At 37.1% G+C, this 21,715-nt stretch overlaps 1 protein-coding gene and 1 pseudogene across 3 annotated transcripts in view; both read right to left on the reverse strand.

The window, feature by feature from the left end:
* Positions 1 to 10,970, reverse strand: part of Slc15a2 (solute carrier family 15 member 2) — a 34,804-nt gene extending 23,834 nt beyond the window's left edge. Inside the window, exons 1-6 of one of the 3 annotated variants that reach the window (XM_071615292.1) lie at positions 10,710 to 10,762; positions 10,018 to 10,055; positions 8,797 to 8,884; positions 8,104 to 8,245; positions 1,313 to 1,405; positions 131 to 230 (exon numbers count right to left, since the gene is read on the reverse strand). In XM_071615292.1, the coding sequence (XP_071471393.1) occupies positions 131 to 230; positions 1,313 to 1,405; positions 8,104 to 8,245; positions 8,797 to 8,884; positions 10,018 to 10,026 (432 nt within the window). In that variant the 5' untranslated portion in view covers positions 10,027 to 10,055; positions 10,710 to 10,762. Of the gene's footprint in view, positions 1 to 130; positions 231 to 1,312; positions 1,406 to 8,103; positions 8,246 to 8,796; positions 8,885 to 9,811; positions 9,848 to 10,017; positions 10,056 to 10,709 lie in introns of all 3 variants that reach the window. The other 2 variants (XM_071615293.1, XM_027936027.2) reach the window with 2 other exon arrangements.
* A 6,629-nt stretch (positions 10,971 to 17,599) lies between these two features.
* LOC114093207 (protein yippee-like 2 pseudogene) lies at positions 17,600 to 19,574 on the reverse strand (annotated as a pseudogene).
* Positions 19,575 to 21,715: the final 2,141 nt, after the last annotated feature.

Consider the following 21,715-nt stretch of genomic DNA (forward strand, 5'->3'; position numbering starts at 1 on the left):
TCAGACAGGATCTAATCAGTGGACGACTTCAATCTTAGTGAATCCAGGTACCCCCTTTTAATACTGGCTCTTCAGTCTTGAAAATACGGGGGTGGGCGGGGGGGGGGGGGACAAAAAACAGGACTCTTACATGTTCTTCTTCAAACTGGTCTCCACCGAAAGCTGCCACACAGGGTTTGATACCTCCTGTCCCCAAAGCTATTAGACTCAGACCAATCAATGATAGGATTCTGAAATGAAAAGTTTAGGATGCTAATAATTTTAATATTGAACACAACTGCAGAGATGGAATAGTGTGCTAAAGACAGGGAGAAATGTACACAAGGGCAAAGACCCTCTTCACATTTCTACCCGGTGGGTGAGCACTTTCCATTTGCCTTTACTCCAAGAAATATTCATGGGCACTTAACTGTCTTTATGACGCTTGAGCATACTTTGTGCTAGTATATGCATGGGAAGATATGTTTGTTCTGGGTAGTTCCATTTACCCTTTGCATACATCAGATGGAAGCGGATACTAAAGTTAACACACTGGTTCTCAGTCTAAGTCAAAGAGACACTTCAATAGAAAGGATTTTATGGATCCTAATACCACATACCTTTACTAAGCACAAAATAAAATGTTAAAATTCATCATAATAAATAGGAACAGTGTCAATTATTTTTTATAAGAAACCACTAATGAGGTATCTAATATTTATTAAATTTCAAACAAAATCCCTAACTTAAAGAGAAAAACATGTATAGGAACATTATAGCAAGAATAAACATGACCTGATTCTTAAGCAAATATAATCCTCTCTACTGACTGAGCCCAAAGCATCATAATCTACCAAATGCCTCTGGCTCCATAAACATCAATACATTAAGTAAAGAGGGACAGAGCAATGGGAACAATACATAAATAGAACTATCTAAAACCTTGAATTTGAGTTCTACTATATATTATAAGGAAATACAATTTAAAAAAAATATCTGATGAGATGCAGATGCGTGGATGGATGAGTAGGTGAGAGAAAACAAAGGATGTGAAAGTTGTAATTGTTTTCAGGCATATGAAAGGATTTTATGAAGAGAATAATAACTGGACATTCTACATTCTCAAGTGCTTAATTAATAAAAGCAAACGAGTTCTGACAACATAGCAAAGAGTTTGCTCATAAACCTCTTTTCTTAACCAATTTGGTAATAAAGCTATAGAGTGGGAAATAAAGGGATACCTCTGGTAAGAAAATAGAAAATCATCTGTAATGAATTCCTGAGACATATACCTGTCTAACAGAAGAAAAGTAGTTCAGATGATTCTACTCACGTGTGTACCACGTTTCCCCCCAGTATTGGTATCGCACCCAAGGACTTGAGCACATGGCCAAGCACATACACCAGGGAGAGGTAGATGATTGTCCTGTGGAGAAAGTTAAATGAGTCAGTCAATCCTGCATTAGCATTACCCAGAGACTTGGGTAATACAGATTCAGGGGTTCATGCTGTTCTCAGTAAACAGAGGAGGAGGAGTGGAGGAGGAGAGAATTAACCAAGAAACACAAGTAGAAATGATGGTGAATGGAGTAAATAGACTAGGAAAAGGGACTGCAATTCTTCCCTTCACGTTCCTATCTCATATTTACTCCTCTACACCCATTCCACGCATACGTAGATCTCCCACCCCAGCCCACGTTGGTTCAGATGTAACAAGAGTAGGGTGGCATTGTAGCCAGAATGATGACCGTTTCAAATTAGGAAAACCAGTAGAACCGGATACCTTGACCAGAGGTGTTTTTCCCAAGGACTGTCTTTTGCTCTAGAAAGACAACTCCGAGTTAACAGGAGTGGCTAAAATAAAGGACTTTCTCTAAACCAACACTGGGATATGGAGAGAGGCTAAAAGCTTCTAGGTTCAGTCTAGGTAGTTTGGATACTTGGTTTAATTGTAGTCTCCACCACAGTTTCCTCATACACAATTGCCAAAGGTAAGAAAGGACCAGAGAGGGAGACCATCCACTGATAAAAATTATACTGTTTGGTAGAAACTTCCTGTGTGTTGTTTTTCCAAGGAATTCAAACGGCAAATAGAAAGAAGAGCAAGGAATTCTAGTGAGAACACATACAGAGATATACACATTGAAATATGCCACTTTACCACCTATCCTCCTTATGTGTCCTACCATACCAGAATTTTCTTGATTCATAAGTAGAATGTTAAAATTATAATGAAGCTTAGGAGTCATATACCATATATCTATGATGATTTTAAAAGTGTTTTATACTAGGGCTGGGGATGTGGCTCAAGCAGTAACGCGCTTGCCTGGCATGCACGGGGCGCTGGGTTCGATCCTCAGCACCACATAAAAACTAAAATAAAGATGTTATGTCCACCGAAAACTGAATAATAAATATTTAAAAAATTCTCTCTCTCAAAAAAAAAGTGTTTATGCTAATATGAAAAGTAAAAAATGGAATGAAAGTATCAGAAAGACATTAGAGATGACAGAGACCTTAGGATGTGGATTCTTAATTCTAAATACCTAATTTTCCTAGACTGGTTTTCTAGGAAAGAGACTTTAAAGGGTATTTCATGGTAGGCAGGAAATAAGAATTTGGATGGTTAATCTAGAGCCCATGCATATCAAGGGAGAGGACAGGCTTTCCCAAAAGGTCTTGTGTGATCTTCTTGAGAAAAGTTATCTGTTGGAATAAAAAGAATTTAGAGAGAGAGAAATTGAATGAAATGAAATAAAGTCTACCTATTAAGAACCCCAAAGAAATGATCTATGCTAGATCATCAGAGAGAAGCAAATAAACCAAGGGCGTCTGAGCTGGAGTGATGGAGTCTGAGAGGAAGATCAAATCTTTATCCAATTGTTGGATTGAATGGATGAAAGAAGTGTAAATGGTTTAGGAGGAAAATAGGCTACCTTTTCAATGAAATACCAATAGGTATGAAGGCATAAGAAAGGAAACCAACATCATGAAACATTACCAGAAGGAGAAAGAAGTCAAGAAAGACTTGAAAATTCTGCATTTGAAATAGGATCATCTACTGGATGCAGAACTATTTTAGGTAGAACTGACCAATTCCCCAACTGTACAAATCAGAACACTGAAATCCAAAGAAGTCAAATGAACTTCCTCAAGTACTATTTTCATCAGTAAGAAACTTCTGCTTTCTTACTCATAGGTCAGCATTCCTTGAGTTTTATCACAAACAAGTTGGTGTGGAAAAAGAAAAAAGGAAGAAGTTACAAACGTTATTTCACCATAAAGATATTAAAAGACAGAACCATTTTTAATTAGGTCTTAGAAACTGAGGAGTATATGCAGAGGAAGAGACCTTGCATGAAGTCAAGGCCAGACAAAAGGAAAAGGTGCAGACATCCAGGAGCATAAAAAAACACATTGAAGAGAGTAGTTCTAGAGGTTTACAAGGTCAAGAACCCAGTCTGATAGGCATGGGTCATATGATATAAAAACTAGAAACTATTAGTACTAATATTTTTCTCTCTTAAAAGCAACTGGACACTAAAATACCATCCTCTAACATGTAGTTACCCTCTCAGTCAATGTTTATAGAAATCACTATGAGACCATATGTTTAATAATTTTTGTTTTCCACTATATTGTTATTGGCTAGTTTTCCTCTGTGTGGCCTTAAAGGAAGCCTCACTTCTTCCCACATAGAAAATAAATGGATTTCCTTATACAAGAGTCAGGGATTCTGGTGTCCATTTTCTCTTAACCAGTTTGAATTCTGGAATATTGAACAGAAAAAGGGTTTTAGCAATTGCTGACCATATTCAGGAAATTGTCCCTTGAACTGTCCATTGAACAATATTTCTAATGTTGTTGAAGGTTTTTCATCCTCAAGATAAGACCTGAAATAGGATCATCCTGAAAAAAGTAAACTAAAGTGAAGGAAGGAGTGAAGGAGGAAGAGAGGGAGAGAAAGAGAGAGAAGGGGAGGTGAGGAATAACTTACAGTTTAAAAAGCATAAATTTGCCTTATGTTCCTCCAGCTAGTGAAGAAAGCAAGACTTTGGATTCAAATTAAAGAAGGTGAAGGAGGCTAGCACGGTGGCACACACCTGTAATCCCAGCGGCTCTAGAGGTTGAGGTAGAAGGATTGAAACTTCAAAGCCAGCTTCCGCAAAAGTGAGGCCCTAAACAACTCAGTGAAACTCTTGTCTCTAAATAAAATACAAAATAGGGCTGAGGATGTGGCTCAGTGGTCATATGCCCCTGAGTTCAATCCCTGGTACCCTCAAAAAAGGTGAAAGACAATCTTTCTTTTCTTGACTTTACAACTTAAAAAAAAAAGGCATAAAATATGGTGGGAAGATAATACTAAAGGCTTATTTCTTTGGATTGTTGTCATTATTCTATTTGTATATGTGGTCTCTCTCTCTCTCTCTCTCACACACACACACACACACACACACACACACAATTCGTGTTTCCTCTCACTCTCTTTCTGAAAAAAATATCAAGTCACTACCAAAAGAGTTTTTAGTTCTTCCTTTTCTAGGGCTTTGAGATGAAGTGTGAGCTCATTTATTTGTTGGTTTTTTCTTTTTTTGAGGAATGACCTCCAGGCAATGAATTTCCCTCTTAAAACTGCTTTCATTGTGTCTCATAGATTCCGATATGTTGTGTCTGTATTTTCATTTGTCTCTAAGAATTCTTTGATTTCCTCCTTTATGTCTTCTGTAACCCATTGATCATTCAGTAACATATTGTTCATTTTCCATGAGATGTATGATTTTTCCTTCCTTCTTTTATCGTTGATTTCCAGTTTGATTCCATTATGATCAGATAGAATGCATGGTATTATCTCCACCCCTTTATATTTACTGAGGGTTGCCCTATGACATAATATATGGTCTATTTTTGAGAAGGATCCATGTGCTACTGAGAAAAAAGTATATCCACTTGATGATGGTTGATATATTCTATATATGTCAGTTAAGTCTAGGTTATTGATTGTGATATTGAGTTCTATTGTTTCTTTATTCAACTCTGCATCTGATAGAAGAAAAAGTTGGCTCCGACCTACAGACTGTGGGGTCGGGCTCCAAATTTCTTAATAGGACACCCATAGCACAAGAGTTAATAACAAGAATCAACAAATGGGACTTACTTAAACTAAAAAGTTTTTTCTCAGCAAGAGAAGTAAATAGGGAGCCTACATCATGGGAACAAATTTTTACTCCTCACACTTCAGATAGAGCCCTAATATCCAGAGTATACAAAGAACTCAAAAAATTAAACAATACGATAACAAATAACCCAATCAACAAATGGGCCAAGGACCTGAACAGACACTTCTCAGAGGAGGACATACAATTAATCAACAAGTACATGAAAAAATGCTCACCATCTCTAGCAGTCAGAGAAATGCAAATCAAAACCACATTAAGATACCATCTCACTCCAGTGAGATTGGCAGCCATTATGAAGTCAAACAAGTGCTGGCGAGGATGTGGGGAAAAGGGTACACTTGTACATTGCTGGTGGGACTGCAAATTGGTACGGCCAATTTGGAAAGCAGTATGGAGATTCCTTGGAAGGCTGGGAATGGAACCACCATTTGACCCAGCTATTCCCCTTCTTGGACTATTCCCTAAAGACCTTAAAAGAGCGTGCTATAGAGACACTGCTACAACAATGTTCATAGCAGCACAATTCACAATAGCTAGACTGTGGAATCAACCTAGATGCCCTTCAATAGATGAATGGATAAAAAAAAATGTGGCATTTATACACAATGGAGTATTACTCTGCACTAAAAAATAACAAAATCATGGAATTTGCAGGGAAATGGATGGCACTAGAGCAGATTATGCTAAGTGAAGCTAGCCAATCCCTAAAAAATAAATGCCAAATGTCTTCTTTGATATAAGGAGAGCAACTAAGAACAGAATAGAGAGGAAGAGCATGAGAAGATCACCACTAAACAGGGATGAGAAGGGGGAGGGAAAGAGAGAGAGAAGGGAAATTGCATGGTAAAGGAAGGAAACCCTCATTGTTACACAAAATTACATATAAGAGGAAGTGAGGGGAAAGGGGGGAAAAAACAAGAGAGAGAAATGAATTACAGTAGATGGGGTAGGGAGAGAAGATGGGAAGGGAGGGGATGGGAGGGGAGGGAAGGGGAGGGGAGGAGGGATAGTAGAGGTTAGGAAAGGCAGCAGAATACAATATACACTAGTATGGCAGTAGGTAAAAAAGTGGATGTGTAACCGATGTGAATCTGCATTATGTATATAGGGTAAAAATGGGAGTTCATAATCCGCTTGAATCAAATGTACGAAATATGATATGTCAAGAACTTTGCAATGTTTTGAACAACTAATAAAAAAAAGAGTTTTTATTTTTTGTTTTTGTTTTTGGTACTGGGGATTGAACTCAGGGGCACTCAACCACTGACCCACATCCCCAGTCCTATTTTGTATTTTACTTTACAGACAGGGTCTCACTGAGTTGCTTGGCACCTCGCAGTTGCTGAGGTTGGCTTTGAACTCTCGATCCTCCTGCCTCAGCCTTCCAAGCCACTGGGATTACAGTCGTGCGCCACAGTGCCCAGCCAAAAGAATTTTGTTATTAGAAAAAAACAAAACAAACTCAAAATACCCACAATAAAATAAAAGACGTGTTCATGCCTGTCCACATCTACACTTAGTCTTGTGCCTATTTGAGGATCTGAGAGTACATAAGTGCATAAATGTATTAATTCAAACATTCATTGTAGTATAGCTCTGACGCAGGAGGCACTGTTCTAGGTGCTATGGATGAAAAAAAATATATAATAAATGACTTTGTGCTTCAAGTTTTTGGAAGAAGACTAAGACGTATATCCAAACAATTATAATAAAATAGAGTTTGATAAATGTCAATGATGGTTTAAAAAAAAAGAGTTCAGAGAAGACTAGATTACTTCTGGCTAGTAGTAAAAAAAGGAGGAGACAGAGAACACTCCATAGTGTAGGTGGTATTCAAGGTGAACCTGAAAGGTTTGTATATGGAAGAGTGCGGAGGAAGGGGATTCCATGAAGTGATACCTCTTTTCCATGTCTACTTGCATCATTTTCTACTTCACAGAATCCCTTTATTTAACCTTCATGGTCAAACATGATCAAACTTAATTTTTCCACCTAACTTACTAGGTTTTCAACAGAATGCACTTTGAGAAATGCTAATTTAGATAAATCTATGAATGATGAATCCACAGAAAATAAATGAGCAATGGATATCCAAGATCCATTTCTCACTTAGAAGGACAATGTTATAAAGGAAAACTATCACATTATACCATGTATGTCTCTTAGTGCTAGTTTCATGGACTTAAAAGATACTGAAGTTGGCTGGGGTTGTTGTAGCTCAGTGGTAAAGCGCTCGCCTAGCACGTGTGAGGCACTGGGTTTAAACCTCAGTACCATATAAATTTAAATAAAATAAAGGTATTGTGTCCCTACATCATATATATATATAACAAAACTTAAAAAAAAAGATACTGAACTAAATGGACCATTATTCTAACTCATGGAAACATCTTCTGGAACAGCACCTGCCCTCACACGTGTGTGAGGCACTAGGTTCAATCCTCAGCACCACATAAAAAATAAGTGAGTAAAGTTATTGTGTTCATCGACAACTAAAATAATTTTTTTTTTTAAAAAGAATCTACAGAAAGAGGCTAAGAAGACAAACAGATGGCAAAAGAGCTAAAAAGAGAAACTGTGTAAGAAGATACCAAAGGAGTTAGGATGACTCAGTCTAGAGGAGATTTGGGGAAAGTATCAAATCACCACATCAAGATCTCTAAAATTATAAATTGCTGATACGTAGCAATCTTAATCCTCACTGAGATCAAAACAAGTAGTACGGAATGGACTATTGAAATTAGATTTAAGAAGAAAAAAAAATCTCTGACTGAAAAGGATATGAAAAAATTGAAAAACCTGATAGTGGAATGAAAGAGCTTTTCTGTGTTGTCAGTCTTAAAGATATTCTTATTTGTTACTATGACCTAAGCACGAACCGAGGAAAGAAGCTTCTACCCAATGCGTCTGTGAAGTTTCTAGGAGAGGGACCGCCCATCTTTCTTACTTGAATTTTCCCAGCCACGAGTCAGCAATGATTGCTCCCAGGATGGGGGTGAAATAACAGAGGCTGCTGAAGGCATGGTATACAGATGTGGAGGTGTCTTCGTTCCAATGCAGGAAATACAGGAAATACAGGGTCAGCACAGCTGAGAGGGGAAAAAAAAATAGGAGACAAAAAGGATAGATGCATTAAAATGACTTAGGAAGAAATATATTTGATCTCTGGCCTTGGAAGGTATTTTGGTTTTCAGCACTCTTACTACTGAAGTAACTGGGGCATGACTGCCAAGCAATAAAGCTGGGCCCATGTGAGAGTCAATGGGCCGTGACAACCACACAAACACAGTGCTCCTCCCTTCAGCCTAAGTGCATCCCCGACATCATCTGGGCCAACGATCAAGATAACATGGGGCTTCCAATATCCCTTCCTTCTCCTTCCCAGCAGCAGTGTCATTCATAGACCTGAGGAGAATGGAATCACATGCTGAGAGCTTTTCCGCTTGTATGCTCATAGGCTGTGTTGTGGTTTCCATCTTGGCCAGCATGAGTTATTAGGTGAAATCCCATAAGGCATTTACTCAAGGTCTTGGCCAAAGGAAAAGACCAATTTGCATCAAGACAGAAAGAGCCGACAAGGGAAACAAGCACATGCGAGATCAGGCTGCTAAAACAGGGTGACTCTAGGACAAGAAATTACCTTTCATGCCATAATAGGAAAAGCGTTCACAGAATTCATTCACCACAATGAAGGCAATGCTCAGTGGATAGCTGGAGCCACAGATTTTCTGTGCGACAAAGAGACAACAGGCATGGGCTGTTTTTCTGTGGTTTAACCGCTTCATTTTCCCACAACTGAAAATTTTATTTATTTTAAATCACAATAGTAGGTAATACGGATCTATATCTCTGTTCTACATGAAAGAACTCTTATCATTATTAAAACTGCTTCCTTTGCTGACTTAGGAGTAACAGAAGCTAATTTGAGTATTACTTTATTCCTCATTGAATATGGAACTGTTCAGACATTCCTTGATATAGGACCTGCCTACCTTCCCATAACTACTAAATGGGAAGCTGGAGCTCTCGGCAAGAATATAATCCTACTTACTGCTAGAACAGAACAAGGAGATGGCCTATAAAATAACTGATACCCAAGCAGTTAGATTTAGATGTCAGTATCCTGCTTAGCTCCTCCATTGTGGGGACTCACTCTTCTTGTCCCCACCTACCCTATTCACCATCTGGAAGGAATCCTGGCAATATGATGGCTTCCCCTTCAGAGGCTGATGAAATCAGGCAAAGAGCTCAACATGGAGGGCAGAGATTGCTAAAGGTAAACTGATCGATCACCTTGACTTTGGGTGAAGAGTTCTGAAATTCTGTGGAAATTAAATGTCTGCTTTTCTTACTAACGTGATTCTATGGCATCTTCGTGATAATGCTACCAGAACTCAAAGGACAATGTTATAATAATATCAATCAGAATATCAAGATGGTCATGTTTTATTTCAAATCCTTACCCATTAAAATAGCTCCCCTAATGTGAGGGGGGAGGATGGAGATATATCTGTCTTTGGGAGAGCCAAATCTTATCAAGAGATTTATATTGCCTCTAATCTCATAACAAGTATACACATCTTTGTAAGTCTTTAAATTCTTTGGGACCAGAAGAAATTAATAGATAAATGAATACATAGAGTAAATCAATATACTTATTCTTTTATCTGTACAGATGATACACCGGCACCCTGTGAATATAAAAATTTATTACTTTAGGATAATAACTTGCTTGAAATGTGTGTCAAACTGGGGCTTCTTACCTTTCTAGCTCACAGATTGAGAACTAGGTAACTAGAGTTCATTTAACCTATTTGTACTTGCTACATGACATGATTACTGATTGTGTTAACATACTGACCTTGGCCATCCCATTACTCCTGCCTCATTGTCTCAGTTCTGTCATTCAAAAGAAATAAGACTAATATTAGCTCTCGGTCTACAGTAAGAACTCAGCAAATATTAACTATTATTGTTAAAATCTCTCTACTTGTAGGCTTTGATATAAGGATTAAATGAGATAATAAATTTGGAAGTGTTTTAACAAGTAATAATGTATTCTTTGTTTCTCTATCATATCTCCCATTGTAAACTTAGGGTACTTACTAACAGAAATTGGACCTATTCTAAAATTTCTTTTGGTTTTCAGTAGAAGGCTCTGCACACAGGGGTAACTAAGGGCTGAGTTTTCGTATTGGTAAAGAAAGAACAATCACACACAGTTCCCCAGACAGGAATGCTTGCCAACTTTCCCTGGACATTCAAATTGCTTTTTTTCCCCAAGGGTAACTCAGAATATGCAATGAAACCCACAGCAAAACTTTGGATTCCAACTATAAAAACTCTGACTGCCTCTTCCTGCTGCTTCCTCTCATAAGCAAAAGAAATTTCAATATGGATTTGGTTTTCAGGTAAATCTAACTGCAAGAGAGAGAAGAGAAAGAATAGTTTTTATACCCTAATACAGCACAGTATGAAGTTCCAGAGGCCAAGGAGGAAAGCCAAAAGAACAAGGCTACTACTGTCAGAGGCAGAACTGAATTGAGAACTCACCGGAGATGACTTCTTTGGAGGGCTGGGAGGTCTGGGTGGTACCTCTTCAGTGGAGACAGGTGAAAAAAGAGTTTCCTTGGACTCATTTTTCTGGAAAGGATTCATGGCTGGCTCTTTTCTCTCTCTCTCCTCAAGCATTTGGCTTCAGTAGGCAGTTAGGACAGCTGCCAGCCTACAGTGAAAAGGGGGACTGCTGGGAGGAGGGGAGGCTACAGCAACTAGGTTTAACCCTGTAGGTGTCAGTTTCAGAAGCTGACTGGCTCAAGGCAAAACTGGAAGCTACAGGAAAAGAAAGGGCTGGTGTACCAGTTTAAAAGAATGATTGCATACAAAGTAAGGCATGGGGAAGTGAGAATGGATATGTCACACATCACAAGATGAGATTAAACTAATTTGGGTATCTGTTAAGAAAAACTGCAAACAATTACAGTTAAGAACACAACATCTCGAGCAAAGATCAAAAAAACTGATTTTAGGATAATAGCTGTCATTTACTAGATACTATAATGCGCAAAATTTATATATATATATATAATATAAGTTATATGTATACATATATTTATTTATTGTAATTCTCACTACTATTTCTATTTTACAGAACCTAATGTTCCAAGAGTAACATTAGAACTCATGAAAAAAATCACACGGCCAGTAAGTGGCAGATCTGGAATTTTTGCTATGCCATAACACATAGGAAAGGTAGAGATTAGCATCAGTAATCCTCTGGTCATTATTCAGGTATGGAAATTATGTAAATGGAAATGTAGGAATTTAGGGAATTGAAAGGTTTTGAAGAAGAAAAGTCATCAAAACTAACTTTGAGAGTCAAGAAAGATGTTGATTTTGGTTTCAACATCATAAAGTTCAGCGAGAAATGTCCTACAAACATAAATTTAAAAGATAGGGCTCAAGAAGATTAGAGAAAAGAGTGGGTGATAAACATCTGGGAATCATTCCTCTCCATTGCTAATGCCATCCCTTGCAATTTTATTCTTTTTTTCACTTCAATTGAAATCTATCCTTTTATTTTAAAAAATTAAATTTGTGCAGAGATTGTGAACTGGTTATTTTTCAGGTGTTATTGCAAACATTATTTTCCTGAATTTTCAGTGGATAGACTAATGATTCCAGAATATCATATTTAGTCCTTATCAGAAGAAAAATAAGAATAAACATGATGACAATAGGTGCATTTTCTACATATTATTTTTGTTAAATAGAAAAGATCTGAGAAGAACAAAAGAAAATGATACCCCTCTAGTTCTCAGTCCAATGGAAAGGGGAAAGAATGGCCAAGAGCTATAAAAAGAATAAGAAAATCCAAACCACAAAGTAAATCCATGAGTAAACCATGAGGATCAGGCAACATCAGACTACTTATTTAATTTGAGAATATGAGAGAGAAAACTTATAACTCTATCCCTTGAAAAATTCTCACATTATCTATTTGAATACTTTATCAACCAAAAAGTTCTTTTTCTCTCTAAACTTTAACTCAGACTTTGACCATGTTTTCTTAGCTTCTTTTATACTCTTCATTTCCTCTCTCTCCCACCAACCTTTACCCATAGAATAATACAACTTCATTTCTGACTGTAGCATTAATGATTAGTCTTGGTTATTCTTTTAGGAAGAATAGACCTAGTTTGGCTAAGGACTCTGCAAAACAAAGAAGCAGTCAGAATTTATAAGTCAAGTAGAAATAGCAGGTGCCTTAATGATCTAATTCTGTCCACGGCTTCCCTTGCACTGGTCTTGTACCTCAACAATGACATTTGATCCTGCAGAATAGGTGAAATAGCACCTGTATGCAACGCGCCAATTCATTTGTTCGCAGAAGACCCCAAATACCAAACTTCAGAGAATGATCATTGGTTTTTCTGACACTCCTTTGTTCGGATGAAATTCTTTTGATTATGGCAACAGAATGATAGTATTCATAGAATCAAATATCAAAAGTGAATGGAATCTTTATTTTATTCTTTGTAAACGAAAATTCCCTAACAAGATCAGTTTGAGTAATATTGCATATTCGCCTTTGCCTTGAAAATTCTAAGTCAGTAAATCTCAATAGGGATCTGACTAAAGTTTTTAATAAGCACCACTACTGATCCTCAAGCCAGGAATTTGGGAAACACTGGTCTTAAATTTGTCTCCTATTGTAGCCTGAATGGTATTCCAGAGGAACTCTCAGTGGAAGGATGAAGGACTAGAGTCTCAGGCTCCCAAAGCACAGTCTAAAGACCTTTATATCATATCAGGGTGCCTCTTATATCTTACTATTTTTGGTAAGTTGCCATCAGATAGAAGAATAAAGAAGACAGCATTTCCCAGATAGGAATAGTTTACTCATTCTAACACAAAAGACAATAAAAGTGGAGCAATCTAAATATTAGAATTAAATATCCCATAAAAGTAAAGAATATCTGTGGCCTCAATGATTGTAATATCAGAGTGAAGTTTTATAGTTATATGTAGAAAGGAGATTGAAGACCTGGGGTTGTGGCTCAGTGGTAGAGTGCTTCCCTAGCATGTGCAAAGCACCAAGTTCGATCCCACTTATAAATAAATGAATAAAATAAAGATCCATCAACATCTAAAAAAAGTATTTTAAAAAATTTTTAAAAACAAAGGAGATTGAAGCTCTTATATGATAGTTATCAACATAGTTGGAGAGAAGAGGCAAAAAGGAAGTGTGTTTAACAAGGTCCTGGAATATAAAATCAGCACACACAAAATCGTTTTTAAATATCAGCAACAAAGAAATAGACAAGGGGACTGAGAAAATGAATCAGTTCTAATAGTATAAAAATATGTAGGAATAAGTGTAATAAAAGATATTCAGTAACAACCCTAAATACTATAAAATAGGGCTGGGGTTGTGGCTTAGTGGTACAGCGCTTGCCTAGCATGTGTGAGGCATTGGGTTCGAGTCTCAGCACCACATATAAATAAATAAAGTCCATTGACAACTAAAAAAATTTTTTTTAAAATACTATAAAATGTTTCTGAAAGAAATTCTAAATAAACGAAGACAAACCATTCTCATGATTTGGAAGGCTCAAATTGTAAAGATGTCATATTCCTCAAATCAACCTATGGTTTTCACACAAAGTTACAAGTTCTGTGAGTATGGAAATGGCAATTTGAAATTTGAAATTGCCATTTCCACAAAATCCATGTGGAACTGAAAAAAGCCAAGGGTAGCAAACTCAGTCTTGAAAGAATAATTGTGGAGGACTTCTACCCAACCTTTGACCTATTATAAAGCTATGGTAGTTACAACAGTGACACAAAGACAGACAAGGCAATTAATGGAATAGAATAGAGTTCAAAGATCCACATGTGTTATTTAAAACAAAAGTGATCCCGCACAACAATAGGGGAAATGATTGTATTTTCAGTAAATAAACACCATTTGGATATCCATGTGGGATGGATATGCTTATAAAAACTCAATCCTATATAGATTTCAGATTTACATATTAAAGTAAAAAAAATTTTAAAGGAAAACATAAGAGCTGTGGATTAAACTAAATTTCTTAAATAAGACAAAAAACAGGAGAACCATGAAAGAAAAAACTTGGTATATTGAACAATATTAAAATTAAGAATGATTATCAAAGGACACCATTAAGAATGAAAAGGTGGAGCTGTGGCTGTGGCTCAGCGGTAGCGCACTTGCCTGGCACACATGAGGCACTGAGTTTGATTCTCAGCACCGCATACAAATAAATAAAATAAAGGTCTATCAACAACTGAAAAACAAAAAAAGAATGGAAAGGTGATTTATAGAGTGGGAGAAAATATTCATATTACATATACCTATCAAAAGATTTGTGCCCATAGTATATAGATAATTCCAAAAGTCAATTAACAGAAAGATAAGTGAATGGAAGAATGTTAAAAGAATGTGAACAAATATTTCATAAACAGGACACCCAAATAGCCAATAAATCTGTGGACACATTACCAACTATATGAATTTTATATATATAAATATATATATATATATATATATATATATATATATATATATATATATATATTTATATATATAAATATGGTTTATTTAACTCATCCTTAATTAATGAATATGGAAGTTTGGTCTTTTGCTATTGTAATGTTGCAATAATAAGTAATGTTGCAATAATAGCTCTGCACATACACTAAATACATGTGTAGGACAAAATTCCAGAAATGAGACTGCTGAGTCCATAATATATTCTTTTGTAACTTTTGTAACTGCCTATTCATTTTCTTTGCCCATTTTTCTATTGAGTTATTTGTCTCCTTCTAATTCTGCAAGACCTTTTGTGTATTATTGATATTAGTGTTCTGCCATCTTTTACATTGCAAATATTTTCCCTATTGATTTTGTCTGTGGGACTTTAAAACTTAAATATAGCTTGCAATAAGGTACACAAACCTTAACTGTAAAACTCCACTAACATTTGCATATGTGCAACTCACACAACCATCACCCAGATAAAATTAAAAGAAAAAAAAATTTCTAGCACTTCAGTGCTGGAACTCCTGCAGAGAATAATAGCCTCTGCTTCTCTTCTGCCTTCCTGTCAAACCATCTTCTCCAAAGGTAACCAGTATTTTTATTTTCATCACCGTAGATATGTTTTGCCCATCCTGAACTTCATGTAAATGGAATGATTCTGTCTGTATTTTTGTATTTGATTTATATTACTCAATACTACATCTGTGAGATTCGTCAGCATTGTTGCTTGTAACAAGATCCACCCCACCCATGTTTGGTAGGATTCACTATATGAATATGCTAAAATTTATTTAGCCATTCTTCTGTTGATAGATACTTGGATATTTTATTTTAGTGTTAGTTATTGTCAATTTAGTTTGTACTGGAAACTTTGCTTATCAGAATCACTTTCTTTGTAAGGTTCTGGGCCAGAAGAATTTGTGTGAGGTTTAGAAAGTAGAATCAGCTATTACTCTTAGTGGTCAGAGATTGTGCTCCAACACTTTGAGTCAATAAGGCTTTGTCCTCAGATGATGGGTCCATATGTGTAGGGGAATGCTTCAAAGTTCATGCTGTTTTCATATCTTCCCAGGTTTTATTTTTCATCAGGGCCTTTTGAGTTTTTGTGATATTAGGGTGTGTGTGTGTGTGTGTGTGTGTGTGTGTGTGTGTGTATGTGTGTTTGGTCTAGAGATTGAACCCAGAGGGGCTTAACCACTGAGCCACATCCCCAGTCCGTGGTTTATTTTTAATACCAAAATTTATTTCTTTTCTTTTCTAGCCAGTAGTGGGACAAAATAATATTTCAGTTCTCAACCTGTTAAAAACCTGTTCAAGTCAGGTCCGTTGGGGAAAAAGTACAGACTAGCATTGATTTAAAGCCTTGCTCAAGATTAAAGTGATAGAGATTGTTCAAAAAACATATTGATTACTGTTTCCCTTAAAATATACTTCAAGAAATATTGGTTCAGTGCTGAGGTTATGGCTCAGAGGTAGAGGGCTCGCCTAGCATGTGTGAGGCCCTGGGTTCGATCCTCAGCACCATATTAAAAATAAATAAATAAAATAGAGATGATATTGTGTCCAACTAAAAAATAAATAAATAAATAAATAAATAAAAGAAGTGTTGGTTCAATGTAACAAATTCCTCTTTCTCTCATGAACATTATAGGGACTTTTTTTTTCTCCACTTCCATAATGGGGATTAATATTGTAATATATAATCCCTCCACACTGCTGGATCATAATGATAGGAGATTTCTCTTCACATTAGACATTCAGGTGCAAGAAGAACAACCAGGATCATGAGAAATCCACCAAAGATTATCTCTAAGTTTAAAGCCATAGGTCTTCATTTTCCACAGTTTACAATGATAGAAGTGGATAAAAACACCCCAAACACTACACACCAAGAATTGATGAACCCACTGAAATCACTGCATATCCAGAGAGGGCAGATGCACCTAACCTGGACTGGTTCAAATATGAACTCTTCCTCACACGGTTCCTACTCCGCCTGCCCACTTTGTAACATTACTCTTATTAAGGATCAAGAAAAAAGAATGGATAGCTGGCTTTTTAAATTTTTATGGCTCAAATATTGCTTCAGGAGAGCCTGAGCTGCAGCATCCCTCTTGTTCACTGCTCTTCTCAATTACTGATTTTACTTGATTGCTGGTCAAAGCCTTCAGGCTACTTGCATCTTGCAATCATTGCAAAAGGCTGTCCCCTCCTCTCTGACCTACAGTGGAGGAGGAAGCCAAGATGATTGCCCAGAGGCTGAGTGAGGAATCACAGTGTTCAAAACCCATCAGGGCTTCACCCACCTCACTCACTGATGCCAGGACATTCCCCAACTCAGCCTGAGAGAACCAGGCCCTTGACCTGTCAGCTAGAATTAGGGTCACTTCTTGTGCTCATTTGCTCTCCTGGCACATTTGGTATCAGAAACAGAAACTTTTGATCAGAAAGAAAGAAAGTAGTCATGAGGTGTTCCTCCACCCTTTGTCCTTTTAATCAAGTTGATTATCTCAAGCCTAAAATTACCAGGTCTCCAGGAGCAGTGCAATTGTGTCCCTACCTCCACCCTCCTGCCCCCTGCCCCCTCCTTAGACCCTCAGACTTCCCCCTTTTTCTTCTGCCTCATGCTGGTGCCACTGCTCTCTTGACCAAAGACCATCAGGCAGCTTGTACCTGGGCCCTGAGATCTTTTTCAAGATGGACTGCAGCCAGCCCTACAGCCAAGAATCTCTTCCTTTCATTGTTTTGTATTCAGTCAACTCTAGAGAAGCCAGGATGAACTCAAAAACAATATAAAAAATATATATATAAAGCGAAGAGACAGAGAGACAGCAATTTTAGAGATCAGGCCACCGGAAAGATGGCATCAGTGTGGGAAGATGCCCCAGATGATAAGTCCCCTAAATGGATGTAACCAACTTTTCAGTCACTGTCTTACACTTGGGTAGAATGTTCAGTTGGATGGTTGGGTAGATGCTGTCTGATCAGTCCCAGCCATTGTTCTTGATCATGTGTGCTAGCTGAATGATGTATTTGTCTTCTTTGGATTTCTGGTTGTTTTCAAAAGCATGTTCGTATTTCTAGCCCAGGTTGGTTTTGCAGTTTTCACAGTAAATGCCTGCAACTGTATGCCATCCTGTTTGTGACACTTGCTTTTCTGCAGGCCCACAGCCCATGTTAACTACTAAGTTAAAGAGGCATGCTCCTCTTTGACTTCCTTGGAATGGCTCACATGGAATGCCCATGTGAGCGCTACAGTGAGTGCAGCTGTAGATCCTGTGACAGAGGAGCAGATATGCCTGGAAACTCTTGAATCTTTTCATCTTCACCTCCGGCGCTGCTGAAAGAGGGTTGAACTCCAAGGCAGCCTGCGAGAAATCCCCGTGGTAAAGGCTGTTATTTTTAAAAATTTAAATTTAAAATAACCTTTGTTATTTTTTAAAATTTTTTTTAGTTGTAGAAGGACACAATACCTTAATTTTGTTTGTTTTATTTTTTTATGTGATGTCAGGAATCAAACCCAGTGCCTCACACATGCTAGGCAAGCGCTCTACCACTGAGCCACAACCCCGGCCCTAAACCCTTGTTATCTTCTAAGTGATAGAATAATGTTAAAGCACTTTAGGCCTCAAATGTAGGCCTCAGAAAGCCAAGTCTTTATTTCTCTCTTTTTCTCTCTGAATTTCTCCTACCCTTCTTTCACCTGCTCTTTTTCTCCCTGAGGCAGGACATAGAAATCAGAATTTCTCTTTCCCAAGATGGGATCATAGAAACTAAACATGTACTCTAATCTTCCCCTACAGTTATCTTAGAGATGGCCATAAAGAAATGTACCTTGTCTGATAGTAATTCATTAGATCCTCCTTGTTCCAGAAGGGTCTTGCCCCATATACCCTGAGGAAGGAATGTTGACGAATCTGAAGAGACAGGCCCTGCTGAGTTTCCTCATCCAGTCTATTAGCAATCACACCTATGCAATGAAGTCTCCCCACCTACCCCGCAAAACAAATAATCTAAAAGGACAGGATCTAGTGAGTTTCCTGATGGCTGAACATGTGAAATTCCTAGAAGAGGGTGTGCCTAGACAGGGCATGGAAGATCCATGCCTATTCTTCCATACCCACTCCTATTTATCTCTTCCTCTATACCATTTGTAGTATTCTTTATAATAAGCCAGGAAATATGTTTCTCAATCCTCTGAGCAATTCCAGCAAATTAATCAAACTTGAGGAGTGGGTAATAGGAACCCCAACTTATAGCCTATTAGTCAGAAGCACTGGTGCTTCGCAAGGTGACTTGTGATTAGCATCTGAAGTGTGTGTGGTGGGGGCAGTCTTGGGACTGAGTCCTTGACCTGTGGGATCTGATGCTCTCTCCAGGTAGTGTCATAATTGAATGGAATTAGTGTCTGATGCAGAATGGCTTGCTTGCTGGCAAGGAAAACAAATCACCACCCATTTTGCAATCACCAAAGACTTCTGTACAAATTGTGGTTTGAGAGTAAAGGAAGAAAAAAAATTGTTTTTTCCCAACTCACTGTCTTAAGCACCCACATGTAGTCTCAGGGTTGGTCAGAAGTGTGTGAGTTATCCATGAACTCTGTTGCATATATAGCTTTATCCCAAAATATGGTTACCCAACTAGGATTGCTACCTCAGAATAATCAGGCTAAGCTCTGGCCAACATCAAAGATTCTGCTTAAAATGTTCCTGGGCATGAGTGTCACCTACTCCTTCAAATTGAATGAGTATCCTTCTGGGGACAGAGAAGATGTCAGTCATTGAAATTTCGAAGTTATTGGCTTTTAAAAATTACACGTTTTACCGGTTCTTGAGTTCTTCATTTTGACTCATTTCTTAATAAACTGGAAATTGCTAAATTAATCATTATAGGAATGATGTGTGTGCAATCTAATTCCTGAATTCTGACATGTCTAAGAGTGCCTCCTTACCAAACTATGGATAGCATTTCATGAATACATAATTCATAGATCACATTCATACCCATGTGCAGATGAAACATTATTATATTTATACTTTTAGTGCTGCAGAGTAGCTCAAAACCCTTTGATTTTTGTTCTTTAGTAACCAACTTACTTTTCCTGCTTGTATGCTTATGAATTTAATCAAACCATTCAGAACAGGTCAAACTAAAGGAGTATGGGCTTATAAATATGTGTTAGGTCTTGTATAATGTACAAACTCTCAATACGTGCATCAAAAAGAAGGAGATACAGAAGCACAGAAAATACAATTTTATTCCTCTATGTGTGTGTGTATGTATATGTACACACACATATATATACACACACCCTTGAGGATATAGAGAATACTGACATACTAGGTATTGAATTTATAAAAATGGACTTTAAGAATTCTTCACTTATCAGGGAAATATCAAGGACAGAAGAAAATAAGCTGTTTGGGTTTCAGGAAGTAAACTTTGAGAACATGGTGTACATTATGTAGCTAGCATTCTAGCTCATATCACCACATACTCATTTCTTATAAAGTCAATGCTAATAAAAAGATTCTCAGTCTAACAACTTTCAGTAAAAACTATTATAATTTGCATTTATATATTAAAATAAAAAGTATGTTTTCTAGTTACTTTGAATGTATGAGCTTGCTTTAGTTATGTAATAAATGATAGTTTATTATAATAAATGTAGTTCTCAAGAAACTAAGTATTATATAAAACAGAAATAAAAATAAGATAGATTAGCTGAATGTATTCTAGAGAAAGGAAAGAAGAGAGAAAGGAAAGATTAAAACCAAAATATAAGAATTTTTCAAAAACAACTACAGGAATTTCAATGGTAGGAGGTGAAATGGAATAAAATTTTATTTCCTAATTGCCAAAACTTGAAGCAGTTTTTGGTACCAGGGATTGAACCAGGGGCACTTAACCACTGAGCCACATCCCCAGCCCTATTTTGTATTTTATTTAGAGACAGGGTCTCACTGAGTTGCTTAGTGTCTCACTAAGTTGCTGAGGCTGGCTTTGAACTCGTGATCCTCCTGCCTCAGCCTCTTGAGCTGCTGGGATTACAGGCATGTGCCACCACTCCCAGCATAACTAAAATATCCTTCAGTAGGTGAATGTACCAAGCTCTCAATTATGAAAAACATGGAGGAAACTTAAATGCTTTAAGTGAAAGCCAATCTGAAAAGGCTAGATATTTTATGATTCCAATATATGACATCAGGAAAAGAAAAATCTATGGAGACAGTAAAAAGATCAGTGTTTGCCAGGGTTTAAAGATAAAGAGATGAGTAGGCAGAGCATGGAAGATTTTTAGGGACAGTGAAATTATTCTCTGTGTTATTACATGCATCAAAAATACATGTGTCAAAATCCATTCAAAAATCCATTAAATGTACATAGACTAAATCCTAATGTAAACTATGAACTTTGAGTGATGATGATGTATAATGCAGGTTTATCATTTACAACAAAGATACCATCACTCTGTATAGGATATTGACAGTGGGGTCAGAGGACATAGGAAGTCTCTAAACCTTTTGCTCAATCTTGCTGTGAACTTAAAACTTCTCTAAAATATTTTAAAAGGAACCTGCTGGTCAGTGACTTCTAATTATAATTAAATAGTTTTAATTTCTCCCAAATTCAAGGATATTATAAAAATAAACATTAATTATCTCAACACTTAATGACTTTATCCTAAATTAATTTAGTTTTATCAAGAATTAAAGTATTTTATTTTTTCCCACATTTTTAATTGGTGCATTAGAGTTGTACATAATGGTAGGGTTTCTTGTTACATATCCATTCATGCACATGATATAATGATATTATTTGGCCAATATCATCCCCCAGTATTTCCCTTTCTCTCCTCTTTCCCTTCCCCTGGTCCCTTTCTTTTCCTCTACAGCTCTCCCTTTGATTTTTATGAGACTAGCACGACTGCACACCTTTCTTTTCCTTTTTCTTCTTCAGCTTCCACCCAAGAGAAAACACATGAGCCTTGACT

The sequence above is a fragment of the Marmota flaviventris genome, chromosome 8, assembly GCF_047511675.1.
Source record: "Marmota flaviventris isolate mMarFla1 chromosome 8, mMarFla1.hap1, whole genome shotgun sequence".
Classification (NCBI taxonomy): domain Eukaryota; kingdom Metazoa; phylum Chordata; class Mammalia; order Rodentia; family Sciuridae; genus Marmota; species Marmota flaviventris.